Source organism: Condylura cristata, unplaced genomic scaffold (assembly GCF_000260355.1).
Source record: "Condylura cristata isolate star-nosed mole 26May11 unplaced genomic scaffold, ConCri1.0 scaffold00031, whole genome shotgun sequence".
NCBI classification, from domain to species: domain Eukaryota; kingdom Metazoa; phylum Chordata; class Mammalia; order Eulipotyphla; family Talpidae; genus Condylura; species Condylura cristata.
In genome coordinates, this window is record NW_004567132.1 from 16,725,154 (window position 1) to 16,739,470 (window position 14,317).

General features: G+C 53.3%; 1 protein-coding gene across 1 annotated transcript in view; it reads left to right on the forward strand.

The window, feature by feature from the left end:
* TET3 (tet methylcytosine dioxygenase 3) overlaps positions 1-11,467 on the forward strand; it is a 75,728-nt gene extending 64,261 nt beyond the window's left edge. Inside the window, exons 6-11 of the mRNA XM_012731562.1 lie at positions 877-1,085; positions 2,172-2,322; positions 5,137-5,226; positions 5,667-5,804; positions 8,372-8,708; positions 9,280-11,467. Coding sequence (XP_012587016.1) covers positions 877-1,085; positions 2,172-2,322; positions 5,137-5,226; positions 5,667-5,804; positions 8,372-8,708; positions 9,280-11,069 — 2,715 coding nt within the window. The 3' untranslated portion in view covers positions 11,070-11,467. The remainder of the gene's footprint in view (positions 1-876; positions 1,086-2,171; positions 2,323-5,136; positions 5,227-5,666; positions 5,805-8,371; positions 8,709-9,279) is intronic.
* The last annotated feature ends 2,850 nt before the right edge of the window (positions 11,468-14,317 follow it).

The window sequence follows — 14,317 nt, forward strand, 5'->3', positions numbered from 1 at the left end:
AAAATTATGCAGAACATAATATTTGTCATTTTAACCTTTTGTAGCCATTACAGTTTGGTGGCATCATGTCCATTCACACTGCTTTATGACCATTACCACGGTCTGTTTCGAAACTCATCTTCCCTTAGTGAACCCCTGTACCCCATCACAGTCACTCCCACAGCCGCCTGCCCGAGACGCCTCCTGACGTGGGATCACGTGGTGTGTGTGCTTTACTGCCTGGCATTTTCTGAGCGCCATCTTCTCACGAGTCATCGTATAGTATGTGTCAGACATCCGGTTCTTGTTCAGGTTGAATGACACTCACGTTGGCTCCCTGGTGCGGGTAGGCCACATTCTGCTTATCCATTCATCAGCGCATAGCCCTGAGCGTGGTGTGCAGGTGACTGTCCGAGTCCCTGCTCTGGGTTCCCTCGCGTCTGTTTCCAGGAGTGGCCTTGCCTGGTCACTTGGTAATTAGCTTTAGCTTTTTGAGGTAGAGGTAGGGGGTATTTTCCATAGCACCGAGGCCCTGGCTTTTAAACTAAAAACATACAGACAGATAGGCAGCATTTTCTCTGTCACTGTCTTAGGAGAAAGTAAGAAAAAAAAAATTCTTGAATATCCTTAGATTCAGAATTTTATGTGTATTTTTGCTCCGAAGTCCACATAAATGGTCAATAATTTAGAATTTGTAGTACTTTATTTTTCTATTGAAAAATAACTTTGGTGGTTCCCCCCACCTAATTTTACCGGTCTCTCTACCTGTGTGGTGGCTGTCCCCAGGGTGTGACACTCTAAAGCCCTTTGCCCCAGGTGAGTCGGTGGAGGCATCCATGCAGAGGAATGGGGGTGGCAGGCTCCCGCAGGTAACAGCCCTCCCCTCCCTCCCTGCAGGTGATCCGTAGGCACACGCTGGAGGAGAAGCTGCTGTGCCTGGTGCGGCACCGGGCAGGCCACCACTGCCAGAACGCCGTGATCGTCATCCTCATCCTGGCCTGGGAGGGCATCCCCCGCAGCCTCGGAGACACCCTCTACCAGGAGCTCACCGATACCCTCCGGAAGTATGGGAACCCCACCAGCCGGAGATGTGGCCTCAACGATGAGTACGTGGCAGGGTTGCAGCTAGGGGAAGGCAGGAGGGCAACGGAGCCCCCACGGGAGGGCTGCAGATGTGGGGGGACTCGGGCAGCACCAGGGAAATGCTGGTCCCATCCAGGACCCCACCTGTCCTGCGGGGGGTAGGCCTGGGGGGAGAGTGCTTCCCTGCGGTGCTTCTCACCCTGGTGGGCAGGCTCTGTTGACTCAGCTCAACTTTGCTTTGACTTTCAGATTGACTTGGAGTCTCTAGTGATGGTAACAAGTGTGAAAAGTGCATGCCCCCAAGGTAGAAGCCATAGGTGGTAGGCACCCTCAGAGGGCTTTGCTCCTCTGTCTAAATACCAAGGCATATTTACTGGAATCCCTCCCTTTAGGTACACAGTTTGAAGAGTTTTGACAGTGTTTATGGTCATGTAGCCCCCACCATGATCAAAATCTGTCGTTACAGAAATTCTCTGGTACCCCTTTTCATAGGTATGCCCTACTGCTCCAACCCAGGCACCCTCTGATCGTACTTCCTGTCTTCGTAACGGGTCATTGAAAAATGGAACCTACCATGCCACCCCTTGGTTTATTGATTTAGGTCTCTGAGTATGTGGCCGACATTCATCTCTATATCTACTGCTTTCCTTTTTCTTACTGAGTAATATTCCACGGTGCAGCTATATCCCGATTTTTCTGTCCATCCCCAGTGGAGGATTGTTTGGGTTGTTTCCAGATTTTATTAAGTGCTGAGTTTTAATGTTTATGGCTTAACATCCCATTAACCTTCAGACCTGCAGGAAATAAGCATTTCAAACCCTGCAAGCTTCCCCTGCTTGTGTGACCTGAGCTGGAGGCGGTAAAGATATTGAGACAAACTGTAACTTTATTGGCTTTTAAACTCCATTCTTCCCGTCTAACTCAGGCAGCCATGTGCTTTCCCAGCAATAGATTGTTGAGGCCTTTGGGCTGAGGGGTAGGAAGCAGAGCAGATTCTCAGAGCCGATTCTCCACCTCGGTGGCTGGCAGGCAGCAGGGTGTCCACACTGAAGAAGATTCTAGAACACAGGACGGGGTGTCTGTATGCCTAATGTGTGGTGTTGTTGCAGCCGGACCTGCGCTTGCCAAGGCAAAGACCCCAACACCTGCGGTGCCTCCTTCTCCTTCGGTTGTTCCTGGAGCATGTACTTTAATGGCTGCAAATATGCTCGGAGCAAGACGCCTCGCAAGTTCCGTCTTGCAGGGGACAACCCCAAAGAGGTAAGCAGAGTTCACAGGGCAAGGCAGGCCCCACTCACCCTGTCCCCGGTGTCTAATAGATGGGGTCCGTGGGATTAGCACTCTGATTTGGATGTACAGAAGGTGGACCTGGCTTTTTTGTTTTAAAGATTTATTTATGCATACAGAACTGGGGTACAGGCCAGAAGTGCAGGGGTGGTGAGAGACTTCACCAGAGTCAGAGTGGGGAGCAGAACAGGCAAAACGACCAAAGTACACTGCTGAGGGGAGCAGTGGGCGGGTCAGGAGAGGTCTGCCGCGCCATGTGGGTTACCTCCGGCGCAGGGATCGAGCTGGTGCTGCAGTGGCTGTGGACAGCTTCATAGTGCTGAGCTCTTACCCGCTGCGCCATCAGGGCAGGCCCTGGCTTTGGTTTTTTTAACATACCTTATCTCGCTGTGCTAAAGGGACTATAGCGATATGTGTGTGGAAAACTAAACTGATAGGTACCTCAAACTCTTCCAGTTTAAAATATTCTCAAGGGCTCTCCCTGGTGACGCAGCGGGCACTAAAAAAGCTCAAGCCACCTCCGCATGAGTTCGATTCCCGCCTGCCCCAGAGGTGACCACATGGCATGGCAGACCTCTCCTGGCCTGCCCGCTGCTCCCCTCAGCAGTGTACTTTGGTCATTTTGCCTGTTCTGCTCCCCACTCTGACTCTGGTGAAGTCTCTCACCACCCCTGCACCTCTGGCCTGAACCCTAGTTCTGTATGAATAAATAAATCTTTTTTTAAAAAAACTCTCAAGGTATATATTTAGTTTCCTCTGTAGGATTTGACTGTTAAGTATCATGTCTTCCCAGGGCATGTGTCTGGGTGTGGCCCGGGCCTCACAGCCTCCTCGCTGAAGGCCTGGTCAGGTCCTCCGTCACAGGGCTGGCCACGAGGCCTCCACCCACCCACACAACTCGCCCCAGCTTGGCAACATCAGGGCAGGTGCCTCCCGGGCTGCAGGGGCTCAGGTCAGGCTGCCTCCCCAGCAGACCTGCTGTGCCGGCCATCCTGAGGGCTTCTTCTGAACACAGGCCAGACGGCCCAGTCTGCTGTCATTTCCTTCCACCTGCCTGAGCTCCTGCGAGGTGGGTGCTGGCGCCTATGCTTGGATCCAGGCACCATCTTGATCCTAGATTCAGCCTTCCAAATCTCAGAGGTCCTTGTCCCAGAAGGACCCCCCTCTTTCCCACAGGTTGGGGGGGTCCCTGTGGCCATGTTTTTTCTCCCCACATCTGAACTGTTCTCAAACTGTTAGCTTGCTTTTCAGAAGCAAAAGAAAGTATTTTCAAATTTCGAGCCTGATTTTCAGATGCATTCGCCTGCCCACCCACAGAGGCTTCAGAGGGCAGTGCTTCAGGAATGGAGGAGCCCCAGGAGGCAGGACTACAGACATGGGGATACACTAATTTCCCACGCCTTCCTGTGCTGCATCAGCACCCTCCCTCAGTGCTGGGTACTCTGGCTGGCTCCTCACGGGTGTCTGGCCACCTGGGCACTGTTGCGCGGCCTCTCCAGAGGCAAGACAGAGCCACTGGTCTTAACTGCCTTTATTCTATAACTTGTCTTCTTTGTCTTCCCTCTTCCTCCTCCTTTCTCATCCATAACCTCTCATGCCTCTGCTCTGGGCCTACTAGGAACCCCATTGCCCTGGTAGTCGGACCAGATGTGGGGCTGGGGGGCTGCTGCACGTGGCTCTTTGGAACAGCAGGGCCCATGCAGCTGCTGAGTGTGTGGACTAGTGAGTGCTGCAGCGTCCCTGACGTTTTCTTTCAGTAAAAATTAACGTGGGGGCCCTCCCTGGTGGCGCAGCGGGTTAAAGCACAGCATTAAGAAGCTAAAGCCACTTCCACATGAGTTCGATTCCCGCCTGCCCCGGAGGCGACCACATGGCGAGTCAGACCTCTCCTGACCGCCCGCTGCTCCCCTCAGCAGTGTACTTCGTCGATCTGCCTGTTCTGCTTCCCACTCTGTCTCTGGTGAATCCTCTCACCCTCTGCATTTCTGGCCTGTACCCCAGTTCTGTACGAATAAATAATGAAAAAAAAATTAATGTGGATTTCCTGGCTACATGTGGCCTAACACCTGCGATGGTGTGGGACCAGGGAGCAGGACCTTTGGCTTGTGGCCTCCAGGCGGCTCTTTGCTTTCTAGCACAGACCTTGTCCACCCCTTTGCCTTTATTTACCTGTGTGTAACCCAGGAGGAAGGAGCTGGGTGCTTTTACATGCTGGCCATATTGCACCTCGGACCCGGGCACTGAGCATTCAAAAGCAAGAACCTGTGTTATGTGCTCTGAGCAGCAAGGTGACTTGATCTTCTAGAAGGGAGTGAGTGTCTTTCCTGATGAGCTTCAGGGTTAAGTGTGCTTAGCACCATTCCTTATAGCCCTACTGGGGAGACTGTAAACCCTAACTTCCTCGGCCCTCCCTGGTGGGGCAGCAGGTTAAAGCGCACCACTAAGAAGCTGCTCTCAACCTCTACAACACGAGTCCACTTCCCAGCCAGGGAGCTGACCCTCATGGCACAGCAGACTGCTCCTGTCTCGCCCGCTGCTCCCCTAAGCAGTGTACTTCGTCGATCTGCCTGTTCTGCTCCCCACTCTGTCTCTGGTGAATCCTCTCACCCTGCTGCACCACTGGCCTGTACCCTGGCTCTTGTGTGCATACATAAATAAAACTTTAAAAACACTAACTTCCTCTCCTGCCATGGCAACCTGGCAGTGGTTCTGGAACAGTGGTCCATTTCCATGGCTTGGTCCACCAGGGGAGGTGTTCCGCTTGGGTAACTGCCCTTCTCTCCGCAGGAAGAAGTGCTCCGGAAGAGTTTCCAGGACCTGGCCACCGAAGTCGCCCCCCTGTACAAGCGGCTGGCCCCCCAGGCCTATCAGAACCAGGTACTGGACCTTCCTCTGCCCACATGTCATCCACATCTCTGCAAGTTGCCCTGAAGTTGGGAACTGGGAAGGTGGGCTTCTCTGTGGCCCTTGTGGGAACACAATGATTATTTCTGTGCTAAAACCCCCTGTGTACACAGGGTAACAGCATCCCAGACCATCCCTGTGCCTGGTCTTCACCCACTTCCTCTTAGTGTTCCTTTGCCCCCCTCGGATCTGGTTCCTGTGGCATTGTCTAGACAGAATGAGAAGACTTGAGGCAACCTAGAAAGATAATTCCTACAGGAGCCTCAGTCAGCCAACTTTGCTCTGCGGTCAAGGGCAGGGTAGCTGTGACCCTTAACCTGCCTCACTCCCCCCACGACCGGGCCTTCCTGGGTGCAATGTCAGGGCCACTCACCTCCGGTCACACGAGCAGCTCTCCTTGGCCATCCACACAGGTGACCAATGAGGAAATAGCGATTGACTGCCGCCTGGGGCTGAAGGAAGGACGGCCCTTTTCGGGGGTCACGGCCTGCATGGACTTCTGTGCCCACGCCCACAAGGACCAGCATAACCTCTACAACGGGTGCACAGTGGTAAGGAAGCCCGTGTCCTGTCACAGCTCCAGCTGTGGGAAGAATTAGGGGCGGGGGGGGGCTGACTGGTCTGTGCCGAGATGGGCTCAGAGTGGGGAGCTGGCTTCTCGGGGCTCCTGGGGACACCTTGGCTGGAATGAATGCATGGACAAGACTGGCCTCATTTGCATCTCAGTGGATGCTGCAGAATGCAGCCCCCCGGGTACCTGCAGCCCCTCGGTCATGTAAGGTGTGGCTCTGATCTCTGCGGACACTTGCATGCATGCCCTGAGAGGTGTTTCTTGAGTGCCAGTTATGCCCCTGGCTCTGAGGAAAAGGTCCAGTGATAGGAAATGAGGTTGTGGATGGAATAGTCAGAGGCTTCCTGGTAAGGGGGAGGGGGGGTGCTGAGCCGAGGAGTGGAGGAAGCAAGAGGTGGGATGCCCAGGCAGACGGACCAGCGCAAAGGCTTGGGAGTGGCCCAGATGTGTTCAGGAAACTACAGGGGACCAGTGAGGTGGGGTGGGCAGAGAGCCTGAACACCCGAGGTCTGGGGGCTTCGCTCCGTGAGTGGAGGGAAACCCGCCCTGGGTGCTTCTTACCTGGGTTGGTGAGATCTGATTAGAAAATTTGATCTCTTTTCCTGTAGGGGTAAGAGGTGAGAATTGGAGAAGAGGCTAGGGAGGGGCTGGGGCAGGAGTGAGGCGGGATAGTGGGACAGATTTCAGAGACGGTGAAGGTTCGCTGGTGGGCGATGCGGGGTGAGACTCGAGGATGCCGCCGAGGTGTCTTGGTTGAGCAACTGGGCAGGTGTTGGTGTCACTTACTAAAATGTAGAATGACTTGAGAACCATTTCTGGGGTGAACAATCAAGAATTCTGTTTTGTGCTGTCTGCTAGATGTCCAGCTGGAGATGTAGCCTGGGCCAAATGTGGTCCCCAGGGGTGTAGGTGTATTGGAGGAGGAGGTCTGGGCTTGGATGGGAACACCCCAGAGGGCAATGCCAGCGCTCTCCTTGCTTTTGAACAAGGCCCTGGTCAGGGCTGAGGGGCTGGAGAGGGGCCCCCCGAGTCTGATGTGAGGGTGCACCTCCATAGGGCTTTGATGACCCGATCCTAGGGTGTCGCTTCTCCACCCATCTTCCTTCCCTGTGCACAGGACTAAGGAACAAGATAGTGCAGGTTCCTGTCCACTGTCGCTTATAGGTTTCCAGCAAAAAAAAAAAAAGGCCGGACCAGGGGCCAGCTAGGTGGGAGGGAGAATGAGCCTCCGGATTTGGAGGGGAGGAAGACAGTCATTTTATCCAAACTGAGTAGTATTTTTTTCCAATTAAACAGCTAGGCCCTATGGAAAAGGTTAAAGTATAAGGTAAAAATTGCCTGAAGTCTCAGAGCCAGAGAACCACCGCGGCGTTTGGTGACCTTACGTCCAGCGCCCGACTGTACATTTGTGCGTGTGTGGTCCATTAGTTTACACAGGCGGGGTCGCCTGTTGTGAGCCTGCTGTTCCCTGACCTGCTCGGCCCGAGGGCACACGCCCTTCCGCGTCAGTGGGTGTGTGCAGGGCCGGCTCGGCTCCCCGGTGGCGCTTTCCCGCCCCCCTCCCATGAAGCCAGCGAGGCCTCCGTACGCACCTTCGTGGGCCCGGTGGGTCCTCAGGCCCACTTCAAGCGTGCACGCTCCAGCTTGCTTCGCCACACGGGATTTCTGTCTTCTGTGTCTTTGCTAGCCTGAGGAGCAAACACAACCTCGTCATAACGAGTTTCCTTTATTACTAGAGAGATTAAACATTTTTTCCTATTTTTTTGCCCACTTAGTTTCATCTTTGTGATTATGCTGGATGTGTCTTTCACTTGTTAATTGTTCCCCCGGACTCCTGTTTCTCCGCTGGTGTCTGTAGGGCACCTCTAGAAGTAAGAGGAAGCCCCACTGATACTGTGGGGGAAGAGAGGCTCGGTAGAGCTGGCACCAAAGGAGAAGGACTAAGTGTCCTAGACATGTATATGGTTTCTGTTACAATTCAGTAATAAAATCCCATAATCAAGTACTCACTTTCAGAAAAAGGAAGCAATTACAAGACTGCATAATACGATCTCTTTAATTACTAAGAAGTGTGCACGTGTGACCAGAGTGCTTCCAGTGATCATTCCTGGGTAGTGAGATTACGGAGACAATTTTTACTTCCTCCTGTTAGCCTAAGTTTTCTACAATCAGCACATATAGTTTTAATAAAAGGGAAAAGTATTTAAGAGCCAAGGAAGCTTGAGTGTTCAGGGCAAGGGGGAAATGGTGGGAGGGCCCCAGCAGGTGATGTGTGCAGTGCCACACGGTGACGCTCTGCAGGGGGCTGGGGGGCAGAGCACAGCTCCCCATCCTCACCCCCCTTGCCAGCCATGGTACCCTTATCCCCTCAGCCTTACTGGGGTCCTGCGTGACAGTGCGAGTGTCTGTGCTTTGAAACTGCAGCACACTTGCAAGTGTTGGTGATAGTAGTAGGGTCACGCGGTTGGTGGGGGCTGGGAAGGCCGAGGCCACCTCTGTGGGTGCTTGGCTCCCCAACCCCATGCGCTCCCCCTTTGCTTGGGGCAGGTCTGCACCCTAACCAAGGAAGACAATCGCTGCGTGGGCAAGATCCCCGAGGACGAGCAGCTGCACGTGCTCCCCCTGTACAAGATGGCCAGCACGGATGAATTTGGCAGCGAGGAGAACCAGAACGCCAAGGTGGGCAGCGGGGCCATCCAGGTGCTCACGGCTTTCCCTCGAGAGGTCCGGCGTCTGCCTGAGCCTGCCAAATCCTGCCGCCAGCGGCAGCTGGAAGCCAGGAAGGCGGCAGCAGAGAAGAAGAAGATGCAGAAGGAGAAGCTGAGCACTCCTGAGAAGATCAAGCAGGAGGCCCTGGAGCTGGCAGGGGTCCCCACTGACCCAGGTGTGTGGAGGGGGTACCTCCTCGGGTGGCATGGGGACTCTTGGGGGCGGGAGGGAAGCTCTGGAAGTCCCTTGCTCCTCGCCCTGCCAGATGTCGGGGGGCCTTTCATCCATGTGGAGCATCCCACTGTCTTTGTCAGCTGGCCCGGGATAGCAAATCTGAGAGGCACTTGGGAGCCAAGTACATGGGAGACTCACCTGCCCGGAACTGGACTTGGAGAGGAGCTGGGTTTCTCTCGCCTGCCTGCTCACTCCCAGTGCTCTCAGTACCTTGGCTACAGGCAGTGGGGGGGCACCAGGGTGACTGCATCCCTACGGTGACCCCCAGCCAGGGGAGGCAGGCAGCACTGGGACCCCTCCAAGTCTGGGCTCAGAGGGTGACGAGGGGAAGGCCGGGGAGGCCGTGAGCTCTATGGCCCAGTTCTCCCAGGCACCAGCGGGCCTCGGAGTACGTCCTCACTCACTTTGCTTTCCGTCCTGCGAAAGAGGGAGACCCAGTCTCCACCTCCTGCCCAGGGCCCTGACTGACTCCGGTGCTCTCTGCTCCTCCCTGTCGCCTCCTGCTTCCCTAGGCCTGTCTCTGAAGGGTGGATTGCCCCAGCAAAGCCTGAAACCCTCCCTCAAGGTGGAGCCGCAGAACCACTTCAGCTCCTTCAAGTACAGTGGCAACGCGGTGGTGGAGAGCTACTCGGTGCTGGGCAACTGCCGGCCCTCCGACCCGTACAGCATGAACAGCGTGTACTCCTACCACTCCTACTATGCACAGCCCAGCCTGACCTCTGTCAACGGCTTCCACTCCAAGTACGCGCTTCCGTCATTCGGCTATTACGGCTTTCCATCCAGCAACCCTGTCTTCCCTTCTCAGTTCCTGGGTCCTGGCACCTGGGGGCACAGCAGCAGCAATGGCAGTTTTGAGAAGAAGCCAGACCTCCACGCTCTGCACAACAGCCTGAGCCCGGCCTACGGTGGTGCTGAGTTTGCCGAGCTGCCTGGCCAGGCTGTTCCCACAGACACCCACCACCCCACTCCTCACCACCAGCAGCCTGCTTATCCAGGCCCCAAGGAGTATCTGCTTCCTAAGGCCCCCCAGATCCACCCAGTGCCCAGGGACCCTTCTCCCTTTGCACAGAGCTCCAACTGCTACAACAGAACCATCAAGCAAGAGCCGGTCGACCCGCTGGTCCAGCCCGAATCTGGATCGAGAGACCCTGGTAAGATGGGCAAAACGCCTTTGCCTGAGGCCTCTCAGAATGGGGGACCCAATCACCTGTGGGGACAGTACTCAGGAGGCCCAAGCATGTCCCCCAAGAGGACTAGCAGTGTGGGTGGCGGCTGGGGTGTGTTCCCTCCTGGGGAGAGCCCTGCCATTGTCCCAGAGAAGCTCGCTTCTTTTGGGGCCGGCTGCCTGACCCCCTCCCACTTCCCAGAGGGCCAGTGGGGGCTGTTCCCTGGCGAGGGCCAGCAATCAGCCTCCCAGCCTGGAGGACGGATTCGTGGCAAGCCCTGGAGCCCCTGCAAGTTTGGGAACAACACCTCGGCCTTGGCCGGGCCCAGCCTGACTGACAAGCCATGGGGGGTAGGGGCAGGGGATTTCAGTCCTGCCCTGAAAGGTGGTCCTGGGTTCCAAGACAAGCTGTGGAGCCCCCTGAAAGGGGAGGAGGGAAGGATTCCGACCCCGGGGGCCAGCCAGCTGGACAAGGCCTGGCAGTCCTTCGGGATGCCTCTGGGCTCCAGCGAGAAGCTCTTTGGGGCCCTGAAGTCCGAGGAGAAGCTGTGGGACCCCTTTGGCCTGGAGGAAGGGATGGTTGAGGAGCCCAGCAAGGGGGCCGTGAAGGAGGAGAAGGGTGTGGGGGGCAGTGGTGGTGCTGAGGAAGAAGAGGAGGAGCTGTGGTCTGACAGCGAACACAACTTCCTGGACGAAAACATCGGGGGTGTGGCCGTGGCCCCTGCCCATGGCTCTATCCTCATCGAGTGTGCCCGGCGGGAGCTGCACGCCACCACCCCCCTCAAGAAACCCAACCGCTGCCACCCCACACGCATCTCGCTGGTCTTCTACCAGCACAAGAACCTCAACCAGCCCAATCACGGGCTGGCCCTCTGGGAGGCCAAGATGAAGCAGCTGGCGGAGAGGGCGCGGGCCCGGCAGGAGGAGGCCGCCCGGCTGGGCCTGGGCCAGCAGGAGGCCAAGCTCTACGGGAAGAAGCGCAAGTGGGGGGGTGCTGTGGTCACCGAGCCCCAGCATAAGGAGAAAAAAGGGGTCGTCCCCACCCGGCAGGCACTGGCTGTGCCCACAGACTCGGCGGTCACGGTGTCCTCCTACGCCTACACGAAGGTCACCGGCCCCTACAGCCGCTGGATATAGGTGCCAGGGAGCCAGCGTACCTCAGCGTCGGGCCTGGCCCGAGCTGCCTCTGTGGTGCTTTTGCCCTCACACTGGGGGGCGGGTTGGGGGTGCAGAAGTCTTTTTATCTATATATACATATATAGATACGCATATATATGTATTTATGGTCCAAACCTCAAAACTGACCCGCCCCCCCCTCCCCCCCACTTCCCCAGCACTTTGAAGAAGAAACTACGGCTGTCGGGTGATTTTTTTCGTGATCTTAATATTTATATCTCCACATTGGTTTTTTTTTCCCCTCCCCCCCTTGTTTGGGGGGGATTTTTATTTTCTCTTGTTTTTAAAACTCTATCCTTATATATCACAATAATGGAAAGAAAGTTTATAGTGTCCTTTCACAAAGGAGTAGTTTTAAATTCCATTTAAAATGTGTATTTATTGGATTTTTTTTTTTTTAAAAAGCGACAATAGTAATGGTAAAGGATCAGCAGGAAAGGCCAGACGCGCTCAATCCTGCCCAGTTGTGCTGGGCCCAGAGAGCCTGGCCCTCTTGGGAGCGGACATGGTTCTCTCAGCCCTCTGCCCCTCATGAGCCAAGTACAGATTGTAGCCAGCCAGTCCATCCCTTCTGACAGGTAAGCCTTCCCTTCAGGGGGCGGGGGGCCCTCTGGGGTCCCTTTCCAGTCACCGGCTTGGGGGTGGGGAGGGGCAGGTGCACCCCAGGCCAGGCGCCTGAGATGATGCTGGCGTAGATTTCCCCAGAAACCAGATTGGAAGTAGTCAGCTTCGAGCTTGCTAGTCTCCACACTGAATCCCCTGTCCGTTATTTATCGAGTCACACGATGTCATGGTTCCCTAGGCAGCACCTCGTGATGGAGCTGGAGCTGGCTCTTACGAGCCGTTTCCACCAAGTTGACAAGCCAATGAATACTGGGCTAAAGGAATTTTGTCTTAGTGGCAATTTTTTTTTTAAATGCCCCAAAGTCTATGCTGATAACCGAAAAAGGGCTACTGTATCTCTAAAACAAGAAGTCGAACCCAAGCTGTGAAAAGCCGGCACTGCTTCTCGGTGCTGAGCTGAGCCTGGTGCTGTAGTGAGTATTGTGCTGGGACTTCTTGACTCTGGGCGGGTCACACCCAGCGGGAGTGCAGCACACCAGGGTAACAGCAGTTGACGCATCTCTCCTTATTCCTGGATTTCCACAGTGGACAATGGTGCATGCCTCACAACCGAGCCCACCTCCCACTATCACTGGGGAGTGGGCCTATACATAACCATTTTAAAATGCAAGAGTCAAACATTTTTCAGCAGGTAGCTATGATTTTCCTCCCTAATTGGTGCCATTTCTCTATTGGTCATTTTCTCCTTTCCTTCCTCCCCTCTTCCCCCTACTTTAAGACGCCCATTCTAAAATTCTGGTGCATTTGTTCAGTTCTTTGAAATGAGAATGTGGTGCTTCATTTTTGCAATGTTGTTGAGAGAGGTTGGGCCTGACAGATGGAAGCAACATTCATCTACAATAAGTCAAACCTCTTGGAGTGTTTGTTTTTTCCTGTGGTATTAACAGAAAGTTGATCAAGCTACCCATGGGGATGTGTGGTGACTGGGAGGCTTCAGCAGGGGACTGTGGCCACGCAGTAGATGACAGCCAAGCCCTGAGGTGAACAGCAGATGTTTATTGAGCAGTTTTATTCAGATGTGGGTCTTCGTGAAACAAGTCTAACAATCAGATGACCATGCTAAAGGCAAGTTCCTGAGCTTCCAGGTGCCTTGTGTAAGAGCTGAGACCAACCCGCTGGGTGTTACTGTTTCAGAAACACTGGCGGTGAGTCGCTGTAAGATGTCCTGAGCATTTATGTGGTCTGGTTTTAACTGTAAATAGTGAAAGATTTTTTTAAGCACTTTTGCCTAGATTTAAACAGCAACTTGAAAATATGTTTTAACATGTAATTGTGGGAGAAATTGTAAATAGTAGCTGAATATTTAACGTGCTTTGTCTATCCTTCACTTTTACCATATTCTGTAAAGTTGCATTTATTTTACAGGACAAAATGAAATATTATTGCTTTTGAAATAAATACCCAAGAGCTTATCAGGATTTAGAATTATTCAGAACTCAGATTTATAGGAAAACCTCTGACCTTCAGTTTGACAAGCTAAAGGAAGCAGAGTCTTTAATGAGCATGCTAATTTTCTAGTTTTGAGGAAAAGTTGGGTCCTTTAAATGCTATTTTGCTTATCGCATCAGTACTTTTATGCAGGTCTCATTTGACTCCGTGCTTGGGTAGATGCGGGGGTGCCTTGAAAACTTCATTTTAAATGATCTTAAGCAAGAAATACAATATTTTACGAAACATTTGGAGAATGTGACCGTCTGTATGACCCGTGAAAGCCCCAGGTTGGCTGTTGGTTTGGAAGGTCCTGAGTGTAACCCAGGTGATTCTGATACTTGGCAAGTGTGAATCTTCCTGATGTATGTTAAGTATAGTCTTCCCCTCGTCACCCTTTGGTAGCAAAGCCATTAGATGAAAGGAGAAACCAATACAAGCTAAAAAGCATGTGATGTCTGTCCTCTCCCTCCCACCCCCACCCCCAGCCCAAACAGCCTTGGCTTCATAAATTTCTAGATTTGCAGACAGGCTGCTGAGAGGAGAGTCAAGAGGCAGTCTCCATTGGATGTCCCCATTCCCCTCAGAATGGCGTTTCAGAGTTAGGTGGTGCTGTTGCCGGCTCAAGCCCATGCTGAATTTTTACACACTACATGTATAACCTACCTCAGATCTCAGTCATTAAAATTAGCATGCTTTAGAGGTATATTTAAAAGTAACTATGCACAGCTGTTTATCCCCCTTGCTGCTGAAGGTTTCTTAAAGAGTAAAATCAAATTTTTATTTTTTACTGGCACTATCATTTTTTTAATTCCTAAAGATGATGAACAATTTTATCATGAGAAGAAAAAAATAAAGCCATTGCAACTAAAGAACCTAACAGCATGACCAAGTTTTAAGAGTGACGTATCGCAAGTCTTCTTGTCATCTCCCCAGCGCCCGCCCCAGACACCACTCGACACAGTGCAGACACTCGCTTCCTCTTTTGTTGGTCTGTCCCTGCCTTTTTTGCATGCAAGGGAAGTGCTTGCAGAGTTCTGTGCTAAGAGATTTTTTTTAATAAAATCACTTTGGGCAGGTTCTCGCAAAATAACTGGTGCTAGCTCAAGAAATCATTACCTAACCATCAGAAATCTTGACTAAAGGTGTTTCATAGA